Raw genomic sequence first — 14729 nt, forward strand, 5'->3', positions numbered from 1 at the left:
GTGCTGTACCTGTCCTGGGAGTGTTTGATGGGGACAGTGTAGAGGGAGCTTTACTCTGTATCTAACCCTGCGCTGTACCTGTCCTGGGAGTGTTTGATGGGGACAGTGTAGAGGGAGCTTTACTCTGTATCTAACCTTGCGCTGTACCTGTCCTGTGAGTGTTTGATGGGGACAGTGTAGAGGGAGCTTTACTCTGTATCTAACCCCGTGCTGTACCTGTCCTGAGAGTGTTTGATGGGGACGGTGTAGAGGGAGCTTTACTCGTAATCTAACCCCGTGCTGTACCTGTCCTGGGAGTGTTTGATGGGGACGGTAAAGAGGGAGATTTACTCTGTATCTAACCCCGTGCTGTACCTGTCCTGGGAGTGTTTGATGGGGACAGTGTCGAGTGAGTTTTACTCTGTATCTAACATTGCGCTGTACCTGTCCTGGGAGTGTTTGATGGGGACAGTGTAGAGGGAGCTTTACTCTGTATCTAACCCCGTGCTGTACCTGTCCTGGGAGTGTTTGATGAGACAGTGTAGAGGAAGCTTTACTCTGTATCTAACCCCGTGCTGTACCTGTCCTGGGAGTGTTTGATGGGGACAGTGTAGAGGGAGCTTTACTCTGTATCTAACCCTGTGCTGTACCTGTCCTGGGAGTGTTTGATGGGGACAGTGTAGAGGGAGCTTTACTCTGTATCTAACCCCGTGCTGTACCTGTCCTGGGAGTGTTTGATGGGCCAGTGTAGAGGGAGATTTACTCTGTATCTAACCCCGTGCTGTACGTGTCCTGGGAGTGTTTGATGGGGACAGTGTAGAGGGAGATTTACTCTGTATCTAACCCCATGCTGTACCTGTCCTGGGAGTGTTTGATGGGGACAGTGTAAAGGAGGCTTTACTCTGTATCTAACCTTGCGCTGTACCTGTCCTGTGAGTGTTTGATGGGGACAGTGTAGAGGGAGCTTTACTCTGTATCTAACCCCGTGCTGTACCTGTCCTGGGAGTGTTTGATGGGGACAGTGTAGAGGGAGCTTTACTCTGTATCTAACCCCGTGCTGTACCTGTCCTGGGTGTGTTTGATGGGGACAGTGTAGAGGGAGCTTTACTCTGTATCTAACCTCGTGCTGTACCTGTCCTGAGAGTGTTTGATGGGGACAGTGTAGAGGGAGCTTTACTCTGTATCTAACCCCGTGCTGTACCTGTCCTGGGAGTGTTTGATGGGGACAGTGTAGAGGGAGATTTACTCTGTATCTAACCCTGCGCTTTACCTGTCCTGGGAGTGTTTGATGGGGACAGTGTGGAATATCTGCATGAACAACCATATCAGAAGATCTGGGTCACTGAAGGAGCGAGAATAACTTCACCATGATGTGACACAAGTGTGAGGTTTTCAGACTCTGGTTTTTCTGACTGACTCGGGTCACCAGTAGATAATACCGAGGAAATTAAATGACTGAGCAGGACACTTGGGGGTGTTTGCTTGTGGGGTTGGAGTTTTAAACTGTGTGTCTGGGCTGAAAATCTTGAGATGACTCCTTCAGGTTCCCCACATTTCTTCCCTCCAGACAAGGACGAGTGCTCAAAGGATAATGGTGGCTGTCAGCACGAGTGTGTCAACACGTTTGGGAGCTACACATGCCAGTGCCGCAGCGGCTTCATGCTTCACGAAAATAAGCATGATTGCAAGGAAGGTGAGTGGCCTTTGAACCACGGTCCCTGATGATATAGGGCAGGGTGCTGGGAACTCCAAATTTGCACGTTAAAAGGTGGGGGTAGGATGGGAAAAATTCTCTTAAGGGTGCATGTTAACCACTGACTACAGCTCCCCCTGGTGGGTTAGTCAAGGGGTTACAACAGTTTTAAAATGGAGTGAATTTTGACACCGTTGTGTCAGCTAATGAGTTGGAGGCAGCGTTGGAACTTGTGGTTTTTATTTACAGAGTCTTTAAACTTGTGACCGAACCTGCAAACAGCAGAGTCTCCTGATAAAAGCAGGATTATTTCTCCAACACAATGCAGTGAGTGGAGGATAGTTATAGGATACAAATGATGAGCAGGGGAAACATCCTCCCAGCATCTACCCTGTCAAGTCCCCTCAGAATCTTATATGTTTCGATAAGATCAATTTCTGAACTCCAATGAGTAAGTAATGCCATGCAACATTAGGAAATCGCAGGATTGCTTGTGAGCGTTTCTCAACAGACTAATAAGGAGCAAATACTTTTTCAAAGTGGCGCCTTTGGCTGGTGTCAGCCATTTCGTTCACTATGAAACAAGTAGGAATAGTGTCCATTCAGTCACTCCCAGAGTAGCGATGAGTGCTTCTCATTTAACATGCTGCCCCTTTCTCCCAAAAGAAACGAGGGTTACTCTACGCAAGCACGCTCCCGATCCACACAGGCCACACAGCCTGCCGCCTACATAGTGAAACGATTCAGAACAGGTTCACTAGGCGGTTCAGAACAGGTTCACTAGGCGGTTCAGAACAGGTTCACTAGGCGGATCAGAACAGGTTCACTAGGCGGATCAGAACAGGTTCACTAGGCGGTTCAGAACAGGTTCACTAGGCGGTTCAGAACAGGTTCACTAGGCGGTTCAGAACAGGTTCACCAGGCGGTTCAGAACAGGTTCACCAGGCGGTTCAGAACAGGTTCACCAGGCGGTTCAGAACAGGTTCACCAGGCGGTTCAGAACAGGTTCACCAGGCGGTTCAGAACAGGTTCACCAGGCGGATCAGAACAGGTTCACTAGGCGGTTCAGAACAGGTTCACTGGGCGGATCAGAACAGGTTCACTGGGCGGTTCAGAACAGGTTCACTAGGCGGATCAGAACAAGTTCACTAGGCGGTTCAGAACAGGTTCACTAGGCGGTTCAGAACAGGTTCACTAGGCGGTTCAGAACAGGTTCACTAGGCGGTTCAGAACAGGTTCACTAGGCGGTTCAGAACAGGTTCACTAGGCGGATCAGAACAGGTTCACTAGGCGGATCAGAACAGGTTCACTAGGCGGTTCAGAACAGGTTCACTAGGCGGATCAGAACAGGTTTACTAGGCGGTTCAGAACAGGTTCACCAGGCGGATTCCCGGTATGAAGGAGTTGACTTATGAGGAATGTGGGAGCAGGTTGGGCCTGTATTCACTGGAGTTTAGAAAAACAGTCTTACTGAAACATATAAGATCCTGAGGGAGCTTGACCAGGTGGATGCTGGGAGGATGATTCCCCTCGTGGGGAAAAACCTAGAACTAGAGGGCACAGTTTTGAAATAAGGGGTCTCCCATTTAGGATAGAAATGAGGAGGGATTTCTCCTTTCAGAGGGTTGTGACACTTTGGAATTCTCCAACCAGGAGGACAGTGGAGGCTGGAGCATTGAAAATATTCAAGACTGAATTGGGCCGATTTTTGACTGACAAGGGAGCCAAGAGTTATTGGGGACAGGCCAGAAGGCGGAGTTAAGTCTGCATTAGATCAGCCATTATCTTATTGAATGGTGGAGCAGGCGCAAGGAGCCAAGTGGCCTACTCCTGCTTCCATTTGTTATGATCTTATGTTCTTATGACTGCAGCTGGATGCGAACACAAAATCAACAGTGTTTCTGGCACCATCACCAGCCCGAACTGGCCCAATAAGTACACAAGTCGGAAGGAGTGCACCTGGGAGATCATAACCACACCTGGGCACCGGGTTAAACTGGTAAGATATACCCTTTACTGAGGGAGCCCATTCGTGTCTCAGGGGTGGCACAAGATTGCAAACCTGCTTACTGTCATTAATTTTGAAGGACCAGATTGGAACCCCACGTAGCCATAAACGGCTTATTATGGTCCGTTCACAACATGGGAGCTGAGGAGAATCATAGAGTGACACCGCACAGAAGGTGGCCATTTGGTCCTTTGTGCCTGTGCTGGCCCTTTGAAAGAGCTCTCCAATTAATCCCGCTCCTCAAGCTCTTCCCCATAGCTCTGCAAATTTCTGCCTTGCACTATATATATAATTCCCCTTTGAAATGTCTTATTGAATCTGTTTCCACCGCCCTTTCAGGTTGCGCGTTTCAGATCACAACAGCTTGATGCATTAAGTAAAAAAATCTCCACATGTCCACTCTGGTTCTCTTGCCAAATCATTGTAAGTCTGTGTCCTCTGGTTGCCAACCCCCCTGCCAAGGAAATCATTTCTCCTTGTGGCTATGGGTACCCGCATGGGCCCCAGCTATGCCTGTCTCTTTATGGGGTATGTGGAACATTCCTTGTTCCAGTCCTACTCCGGCCCCCTTCCACAACTCTTTCTCCGGTACATCGATGATTACTTCGGTGCCGCTTCATGCTCTCGTCGGGTCTTGGAAAAATTTATTAATTTTGCTTCCAATCTCCACCCCTCCATCATTTTCACGTGGTCCATCTCTGACACTTCCCTTCCCTTCCTTGACCTCTCTGTCTCAATCTCTGGTGATAGACTGTCCACCAATATCCATTACAAACCCACCGACTCCCACAGCTATCTCGACTACAGCTCCTCACACCCCGCTTCCTGTAAGGACTCCATCCCATTCTCTCAGTTCCTTCGCCTCCGTCGCATCTGTTCCGATGATGCTACCTTCAAAAACAGTTCCTCTGACATGTCCTCCTTCTTCCTTAACCGAGGTTTTCCACCCACGGTCGTTGACAGGGCCCTCAACCGTGTCCGGCCCATCTCCCGCGCATCCGCCCTCACGCCTTCTCCTCCCTCCCAGAAACATGATAGGGTCCCCCTTGTCCTCACTTATCACCCCACCAGCCTCCGCATTCAAAGGATCATCCTCCGCCCTTTCCGCCAACTCCAGCATGATGCCACTACCAAACACATCTTCCCCTCACCCCCACTGTCAGCATTCCGTAGGGATCGCTCCCTCCGGGACACCCTGGTCCACTCCTCCATCACCCCCTACTCCTCAACCCCCTCCTATGGCACCACCCCATGCCCACGCAAAAGATGCAATACCTGCCCCTTCACTTCCTCTCTCCTCACCGTCCAAGGACCCAAACACTCCTTTCAAGTGAAGCAGCATTTCACTTGCATTTCCGCCAACTTAGTCTACTGCATTCGTTGCTCCCAATGTGGTCTCCTCTACATTGGAGAGACCAAACGTAAACTGGGCGACCGCTTTGCAGAACACCTGCGGTCTGTCCGCAAGAATGACCCAAACCTCCCTGTCGCTTGCCATTTTAACACTCCACCCTGCTCTCTTGCCCACATATCTGTCCTTGGCTTGCTGCATTGTTCCAGTGAAGCCCAATGCAAACTGGAGGAACAACACCTCATCTTCCGACTAGGCACTTTACAGCCATCCGGACTGAATATTGAATTCAACAACTTTAGGTCGTGAGCTCCCTCCCCCATCCCCACCCCCTTTCTGTTTCCCCCTTCCTTTTCTTTTTTTTCCAATAAATTATATAGATTTTCCTTTTCCCACCTATTTCCATTATAAAAAGAAAAAAATATATATTTATTTATTTTATTTTTTTTTTACATCTTTTATGCTCTCCCCACCCCCACTAGAGCTATACCTTGAGTGCCCTACCATCCATTCTTAATTAGCACATTCGTTTAGATAATATCACCAACTTTAACTTTAACACCTATGTGTTCTTTTGTATTATTGTTGTTGACATCTTTTGATGATCTGCTTCTATCACTGCTTGTTTGTCCCTACCACACCCCCACTCCACCTCTCTCTCTCTCTCTCTCTCTCTCCGCCCCCCACACACACACCTTAAACCAGCTTATATTTCAACTCTTTCTTGGACTCGAACTCAAGTTCTGTCGAAGGGTCATGAGGACTCGAAACATCAACTCTTTTCTTCTCCACCGATGCTGCCAGACCTGCTGAGTTTTTCCAGGTAATTCTGTTTTTGTTTTTGTTTTTAATCATTTCTCCTTATTTATTCTATGAAGACTCCTCATAATTTTGAATGAAATCCCTGCTTAACCTTTTCACCCCTGAGGAGACATGTCTACGAAGTCTTCAAATTTGAATCTTGGGGGGAAAAAAGAACTATTGAGAACATGCAATTGTTTACTTTTGTTTGGAAGGCCTTCAATGAGTTGGATATTGAACAGCACCAGGAATGTGCCTATGATCACCTGGAGCTTTACGATGGCAAAGACTCAAAGGCGAAAGTTATTGGCCGATTCTGTGGCAGTAAAAAGCCAGAGCCCCTGATCTCCACCTTCAATAGGATGTTCATTAAATTCTTCTCTGACAACTCTGTGCAAAAAAAAGGCTTTGAAGCCACTCACAGTTCAGGTAAGAAGCCTCCACTATTGCAAACACACCTATCCAATTGGCTGAATCATGGTGAGATGAAGCAAATTCACTGTGTAAGCATGTTGCTCCAATCATTAATTTGAGCTGCTTTGAAAAGCAATGGTAGAAGATATAAGGATGGAATAACTGGAGGGATTTTATACATGTGTTTCACCTTGTCTTCTGTGCTTTACAGTGTCACTCCACCCACTCAGGTAGGTTGTGACCTGGAAACTATGTAATTGAGAATGTGCTCCCTGACTAAACATAGGATATTGTTGCATGAAACAGTATAGAAATGGGATTTTTATCATCGCAATTTAAGCCACAGTGAGAAGGACATCAGTCAGTGAAGGCTTAATTCCTGGCACTTATCCAAATTTAGGCATGCCTATTGTCTCATAGACGAGGGTTTGAGTGGGATCTTCAATTTGGAGAGGAGCACTGTAATGAGCAGTAAAAATGATGTCACCCCCCCCCCCCCCCCCCCCCCCCCCCCCCCACCACCCCCCCGCTCCCCTCAGAACTGAACCAGGCAGATGAGGAAAGTTCTCTAGTTCAGTCCCTGTCTCTGTTAGGTTTGCAATAGCAAAACTGTGCAATCAATCCCTACAGCCGCATAGTAGCTCGAGACTCCCAATCCTGGTCGGTATCCATTGACCCTTGGTCATAAGTGTAAAGGTTGGACTAGGCGAGGATTGAACTCCACAGTGATTCTCCACTGCAGCCAGTGCTGGCACTTTAGTTACCTAACGCATGAATGCCTATATGGCCAAAATACCAAGGGACTGCAGGCTCCTGTGGTACCATAGCCTAACAACAGTCAGCTGCCAAGACATAACGGCAAATGGCACTGATTGGATTACTCTGCAGAGAGCCAGCATGAACTTGATGGACTGAAGGGGTTTCCTCCAAACCATAAAGACTCTCTGGCCTTAAGCAGGAAAGGTACTTAACACCAGAGAACAGAATGAAGTGACATCAGTATTGTAATGTCAGAACCACTGTTGCTAATTTGTGCAGAGCAAGGTCCCATAAGATAAATGTTCAGATTATCTTTTTTTAGTGGTATTAGCTAAAGGATAAATATTGGCTAGGACACCAAGGATAAACTCCCTTGCTCTTCATCGGAATATGCCATGCAATCTTTTATATCCCCCTGTCAGGCAGGCAGGGCCTTAGATCTGAAAGACAGCACCTCTGACAGTGCAGCACTCTCTCAGTGCCAGCCTAGGTTATGAGGCACAGTGGGACTTGCACCCCTGCAATCTCCTGACTCAGAGGTGAGAGTGTGATGCATTGAGGCAAGAACTTTAGATTGAAGAGAGGCTTGATGAGTTGCGGCCCAAGCTGGGAAGGAGCTTGCACATTGCTGACTGGTTAATGAAAATAACTAACCATAAATAGGCAGCAATGTTGTTGAGCAAGTACTACAGGCAAGGAAAGGATGTAACTACCTTGGCAAGCTTATACTGGAGACCAGTGTTACATGCCAGTGTCCATGTTTTATCCTGCAGAATGTGGGGGAAAGCTGAAGGCAGAAGTGAAAACCAAGGATCTATACTCTCACTCGCAGTTTGGAGATAACAATTACCCTGGAGGAGCAGATTGCCAGTGGGTGGTCCGGGCAGAAGAAGGGTACGGAGTGGAGTTGATATTCCAGACCTTCGAGATTGAGGAGGAAGCAGACTGTGGCTACGATTACATGGAGCTGTTCGATGGCTCAGATGACACTGCTCCCAGGCTGGGCAGGTTCTGCGGCTCCGGGGTAAGAGCTCGCGACGTCCATTCGATTCTTTTCCAATTTCTGCTGGGTCTGTGTCCCACCCTGTGAAACCACACTGATTTAGCACAAACTGCCAATCTTACTGGGTGTTATGGGGAAAGGAAATGAAGAATGGTTGTGCTTGTTGGAGGCCAATTATTTCATCCCTAGGACGTCACAGTAGAAGGTTCATCAGGGCGGTGTCCTGGGCCCAATCAGCTTCAATGACCTTCCCTCCATTGAAAGAGGTGGGGATGTTCACTGATCATTGCAAAATGTTCAATACCATTCATAGCTCCTCAAATAACGAGGACCCATGTCCGCATGCAGCAAGACCTGAACAACATTCAGGCTTGGACGGATAAGTGAGAAGTAACTTTCATGCCACACAAGGGCCAGGCAATGACCATCTTCGACAAGAGAGAGTCCAACCATCTGCCCTCGACATTCAATGACAATTCCATTGCCGAGCCCCCTGCCTGTGTGTGGAAGAAAGTGCTAAAGCTTTTTCCTGCTACCATGCTTCTTCGCATACTGATGTCAGTCAGAGTACATGCCCTGTTCTATCTCCATTTTCTGCTCAGTGTCAAACAGTGAGCGCTCTCCCTGGCATTGGTCAAATTCTCTGGTCATTGGGAGGTGTATGCTTGGAGTGGGTGACTTGTCAGCATCTGCCCTTCACTCAACACTTCATCCCTTAGCTCAACTGAAAGCAGAGATTGTTGTGTGAACTGTGCCTAAAGAACAGGATTAATAGACACACGTGCACATACTCACACACACACACACATACACGCACATATAGGTCCAAGTATATAAGCATACACATGCACATACCTGCGTTGTAGACATGCACACATACACAGATGTACACACACACGTACACACATACACACAACACACGTACTCATACACATGCATACATACTCATATGTGCATGGCTAAGGGCTCGCAGGTACATATGCATGCACATATACTTAGATTTAGAAGCTGCCTGATACATGAAGCAGATAAAGCGCGAGCTTATGTCTGTTTCCACAGCTAGGTTCTCCTCGAAAGGGTCGCCTGAGGCTATAGCTTGAGGGGTGCCACTTTGTATCAAGCGTGGCTTATCAGGAGACACTTCTGCTCTTACTACCTGCCAAAGGTGTATTGGAAAGATTTACAGGGGTTGATAATCAACCTGTTTGTCCACGTTATGAATGCACCTTCCATAGCCATCAAGTCTTGGGGTGGAACTCAAACCCGGAGCCTCTGGCTCAGAGGTAAGGACACTACCCACTGCACCACAAGACTTTCTGCCCACAAATATAGATACTTGTGCAGAGACACATACCCACACGTACCCATGTGAATGAGCTTACAGATGCACAATCTTTTTGGAGTCAGCTTTACATGGGGCAGCAATGGGTTATGGAGCAGGCTAATTGAGCCTCCCAGACAATGGGTTTGTGTGAATGTGTGGAGCAGTAGCTGCAAAAAATTGCTGAGATTCTCACTGGGGCACCAATGGTCTTTATATCAGTGAAGGTCAAAGGTTCCTTCTTTCATCTTAACAGGTGGGTTAAAGGAATGGCAGTAAAGCGGCCAACAACATGGAGTAAAGAGGCCAGTCTGGATTGGAGGGGGGGCAGTTACAGGTCAACAATAGCCCTCTATTCATGGGTCAACATTTTTTGTTGCAGCCTCCTGAGGAGATTTATTCAGCTGGGGATTCAATCATGATTCGCTTCCATACGGACGACACCATTAACAAGAAGGGTTTCCATGCACGCTACACCAGCACCAAGTTCCAGGACACTCTTCACTTGAGGAAATGATCCCTACCCTTGACCAACTGAGAGACTGGAATTTGCAACTTTCTTTTTTTAATCGTACTGTAAAAATTCTCACACGAGGAACATAGCCATTTCCAAAATTTCAGCACTTTAAACGAAAAAAAGCTGAAATGACTCGAGTGTATTATGATATGTGATGCTTCAGTGCAGTGAATGACTGGGAATCGCCACGCGACTCAGTATTGCAGTGTTCTCAAAAAAGGACTCAGTGTTGTGAGAGATCCCTTTGGGGAAGATGACCGAAAGCTGTTGTATGATCCCCTTTTAATGGGCATACCTAAGCTTTCTTTCAAACAACATGCAAGACGGGTCAATGCAGCCACCCTCTGTACTTGGCCCCTGGACTTCTGTGAAACTTCTCTCCCTCTCTCTCTCGGACTTCGTTACATTCAATTGATGTCACTTGACCATGATCATGAGCCACGAAGTAGCAGGACATTAGCCTGCCACACCAAAGGGTGCTGGGCTGGCAGGGGCGGTGTCAAGCTGAAACTAGGCCCTTTCAGGGGCCTCCTGCTGAGCCAGTGTAGTCTAACCTTGCACATCTGGCCAGAGTACTATTGGCAGAGGATTGGGAGCAGGTCAGCTACCTGCTCTCTCTCCACTGGTCAATGGTGTTTAGCATGGTGGGGAAGGGGGTGGGGGGGGGGGGGGGGGGGTAGCCTCTACAGTGAAAGGGAGTAGACACTTAAACTACCCACTCAATAAAATGTGGTAGCGTACAAACAGTTCCTGCAGCTTCAAGTTTATATTCAGGTCCTGGCCTTTATCAGGAGAGGGAGCAATCTCCTTTATTCCGTCTGTGGGGATTGCAAGGAACAATTTCTACGATGCAAATGTTGTTGGAAGAGCTGCGTTCACGTTCGTTTTGACATCTTGAGGTCACGGTGAGTACTACCTCCTGCCTCATGAGCCTCGGATCGGAAACAACTGCCTGCGTTCTGTAGTGCAGCTGGAGACCCCTTGACTGGAAAGCTGTGATTCAACCATGCTAGGCAGGTGCACAGCAGGAGATTGAGTCGATTTTGTCTGATAAGCTTTGAAAGTTCATTCTCAGAAGCCCAATAAAAATAAATGCTGCAGCTTTTGCATTTTGTCCCCTGTTCTCTGGTCTTGTGTTTTTGTTGTGGCCTGTTCTGGGCTCCAAGCGTTGGATTTGGGGATCTGGGTAAGAGCCTGCACACGGCACCAAGTGAGAGGTGGGAACCTCTTATGTTTTATTCCTGACGAAAACTAATTTCTCCCTATAAGGGGAAAGACCATGTATTTCTATAGCATTCCAAAGCACTACACATCCAATAAAGTACTTCTGAAGTGTCTTCATGTAGGAAATGCGGCCAATTTGCACACAGCAAGCTCCCACAAACAGAAATGCAATAACGACCAGATAACTGTTCTTGGGGATGTTGGTTGGGGGGTTAAATATTGACCAGGACATTGGGAGAACACGCCTCTTCTTTGAATAGTGACTGTGAGATCTATTACGTCCACCTGAGAGGGCAGATAGAAGCCTCAGTTTAACATCACATCTGCATGACAGCATGTCTGACTGTGCAGCACTCCCTCAGTATTGCACTAAGAGTGTCACCCTGGATTTTGCACTCAAGTCTCTGGGGTGGAATTGTATTGCCCCTCCTGCCGGCGGGTCTTTCCAGTCCCGCTAAAGTTTTGAACGGCTCACCACGTTTTTCAGTCCCACCCCTGCTTCGACAGGGCTGTAAAATATCCACCTCTGGAGTGGATTTGAACCTGCAGCCTTCTGACTCGGAGACAAGAGTGTGAGCCTCCCTGGCACAGCTGGCACCCCTAGAATGATTATGGCTTAACTCAATCTCAGTAAGATTCTATCTGAAAGTAAAATAGAGGAAATTATTTAACAATTTATTTATATCAATATGCTTACAAATTACAGTTAAGAATTTGAGCTGTCTGAAAAGATTTTCATTAAAAGAAACTTGTAAAGATACATGCTCACCTCTTGTTTAGGTTTAAAAGTTGTGTCTATAACCTCTGGCTGTTTTTAGCCAAGCGTTAAGACAATAAGAACCGAAGAAGTATGAGCTGGAGGAGGCCATTCAGCCCCTTGAGCCTGCTAAGCCATTCAACAAGATCAAGGCTGATCTTTTAACTCAACTTCATCTTCCTGCGCCATCACCATACCTCTCAATACCTTAGTATCCAGAAATCTATCCACCGCTGTCATGAACGGGCTCATTAACTGAGAATCCAAAGCTTCTGGGGTAAATTCAAGAGAATTCCATTCATAGCCTTGACTGTTGGCTATTGAGTAGCAGTGAAGTTTGATATAGACTCGTGTGGATAGAATCAGGTTCCAGAGATATTCACAACTAAATCCCACTCCTCTACTGCTGTGACCTGTTAACTCAGGCTTCCCTCAGAATTCATTTCCTCCTACAAACTACATACTTGGCTTTCTTGAAGCTTCATTAAAGAAGGACATCAAACAGAGGTAAGTGATTCTCACAGCAATTTCCAGATGAGGGGATTGGCCCAAAGATTGGCACCCACAGAGTGCCAGGGAGCAGCCAGGAGAGTATCAGTACTTTAATTATTCACTGAGGTGGCTGAAGAGAGAAGTAGGCAAGTGCCGTGCCAGATTCCTGGTTGGCACCATCCCCAGTAAGGCATCTTGTACAGGAGCTGTTGGTATTGAATGAAGCCATGGTTTGTTCACAAGTAGACCTGTGTGATAATGTTAAAATGTTATTGCATTTAAAAATTCATGCAAGGAATGTCATCAAACTCAAAGCAACCACTTAAACACTGGAAGCATGGCTGCAAATGGGCAGAACGGTGAAAATCGGGGTTGCTCAAGAGGCCAGAATGAGAGGAGGGCGCTTATCTCGGGGGTGGGGGGGGTGATGGTTGTGGGGCAGGAGGAGATTTCAGAGATAGGGAAGGACGAGGATCCTGAACCTTAACTCCATATTATTTCTCTCATCATAACTGGTGTGTACAAGAACTCTCAACCCTGAGATGCTCCACTTTTTTGTATCATTGTACCATGTCACATGCGATTTTGAGTGGCCCCAGCTGATTTTAGTTCAAAGATGAATTGTTCACTCTTTGTTCCTGCCTAGTGTGAGGCTATTTAAATGGTGAGGGACGGTACTGAGAAATCAGTACATATTTTGTCCCGTGCAGCAAGAGTGACAGCATCTTTTTTAAAATTCATTCGTGGGGTGTGGGCATCACTGGCTAAGCCAGTGTTTATTGCCTGTCCTGAATTGCCCTTGTTCAGAGGGCATTTAAGAGCCACATGCAGGCCAGGTCAGGTAAGGGCATTAGTGAACCAGATGGGTTTTTACAACAGTCGATAATGGCTTCATTGTCCAGATTTTTTAAAAAATTGAATTCGCAGTGGGTTTCAAACCCAGATCTCCAGAGCATTTCCCTGGACTACTAGTCCTACAACAATACCGCTATGCCATTGCCTTCCCTCTGATGGAGTTGAATGCTACTGGAAAGGGACATGACAGACCAGCGAAGGTTCTGCTGGCCCTATCAAGCTTTCTCTCCAGATCATTACTTGCACGCCTATCTTTACCTTCTAGTTTCAATAAAAGAATTTCCCTGGATCAAAGTTCATGAAAATCTAGAAAAAGTTCAGCCCATGCATGTGGGCCACCTTACCTCTTTCTGTGATATGATTCTCAAAGACCTCAATTAAATCTTATCTCGTCCCCCTCTAGGGAGTTAAGTCCCAAGACCAGACTCATTATCAGCATTTTTCACTTTGATTTATAAGCCACACAGCAGTAAACCTAAATAGGCATCAAACACATATCAATCTTATCCATGGTGGCCTTCATCTACCAACTCTCCCAACTGTCTGTTCAGATTTCACTGGATAGTCACGCATGAAGTAGTATTACTGGCCACTGCACTCAACACCATCCACAAATATAGACACCTTGGACCACAGTTTGTCCTCTATCCCTTGTGATGGCCACACCATCACTTGCTGCTTTTCATATGCGCCTGAATCCAAACCTAATGCTTTTCCACCTAATCCTGTGGCAGCTCAACTTGTGATGCAAGGGGGTCATAGATTATTGGGGGTAGGCAGGAGGCAGATTTGATGTCACTATCAGATCAACTATGATCTTACTGAACGGTGAAGCAGGCTTGAGGGGCCAAATGGCCCACTCCTGCTCCTTGTTTGTATGTTCAATATGTCCAACAGCCTTTATAGAATTGAGGCAGAAAACATCGCTGCCTAGTAGACTAGATCTGTAATCAAGAACGGCCAGGGGACGAGGTTATATTTGCTCAGATTCATTCCTTCAATATTGTGCCCAGAATTGCCTCACTCTGTGTCATAACAGCACAGTGGGCCCAGTTTGCAAAGTGCATATAGGCACTTCTCTGAATTTGAATTGCTGTATGAATGTGAAAAATTAATTATGTTCCACTTGAGATTTGCAGACTCCAAATAAAGCAGCTGCTGAAATGAGCTGATAGAAGAGGGGAGAAAGAATAATGTTTGGAGCATTTCCATGTTAATAATGTGTTAAAGTCTCCATGGCCAAAACCCATGGGCTGTGTTGGGATTTAATGAGATTTGACTCCTAATTAACGTTGCTCATGTCTTGGCCTTTATTTTTGAATGGAATGTCTCATTTACAGTTAAGAGGACTTCCCAAAGTAACTCTCCTCTACTGTGAATTCCCAATTGAGAAACCATCTTATTTGGACTACGTATTCTATAATCATAACATGATTAGGCAGGACCAACACAGTTTAATGAAAGGGAAATTGTTTTTGACACGTTAGTTTTTTTGAGGGTGTGATTTGTTAGGTAGATAAGGAGGAAACCAGTGGATGTACTATATTTGTATATT

General features: G+C 46.6%; 1 protein-coding gene across 1 annotated transcript in view; it reads left to right on the forward strand.

Annotated features, from left to right (window-relative positions):
• The window catches only part of LOC121289976 (bone morphogenetic protein 1-like), a 140386-nt gene extending 129889 nt beyond the window's left edge, over nucleotides 1–10497 (forward strand). The window contains exons 17-21 of the mRNA XM_041210002.1: nucleotides 1547–1672; nucleotides 3544–3671; nucleotides 6048–6261; nucleotides 7779–8029; nucleotides 9712–10497. Of these exons, the coding sequence (XP_041065936.1) occupies nucleotides 1547–1672; nucleotides 3544–3671; nucleotides 6048–6261; nucleotides 7779–8029; nucleotides 9712–9846 (854 nt within the window). The 3' untranslated portion in view covers nucleotides 9847–10497. The remainder of the gene's footprint in view (nucleotides 1–1546; nucleotides 1673–3543; nucleotides 3672–6047; nucleotides 6262–7778; nucleotides 8030–9711) is intronic.
• Nucleotides 10498–14729: the final 4232 nt, after the last annotated feature.

The sequence above is a fragment of the Carcharodon carcharias genome, chromosome 17 (assembly GCF_017639515.1).
Source record: "Carcharodon carcharias isolate sCarCar2 chromosome 17, sCarCar2.pri, whole genome shotgun sequence".
Classification (NCBI taxonomy): domain Eukaryota; kingdom Metazoa; phylum Chordata; class Chondrichthyes; order Lamniformes; family Lamnidae; genus Carcharodon; species Carcharodon carcharias.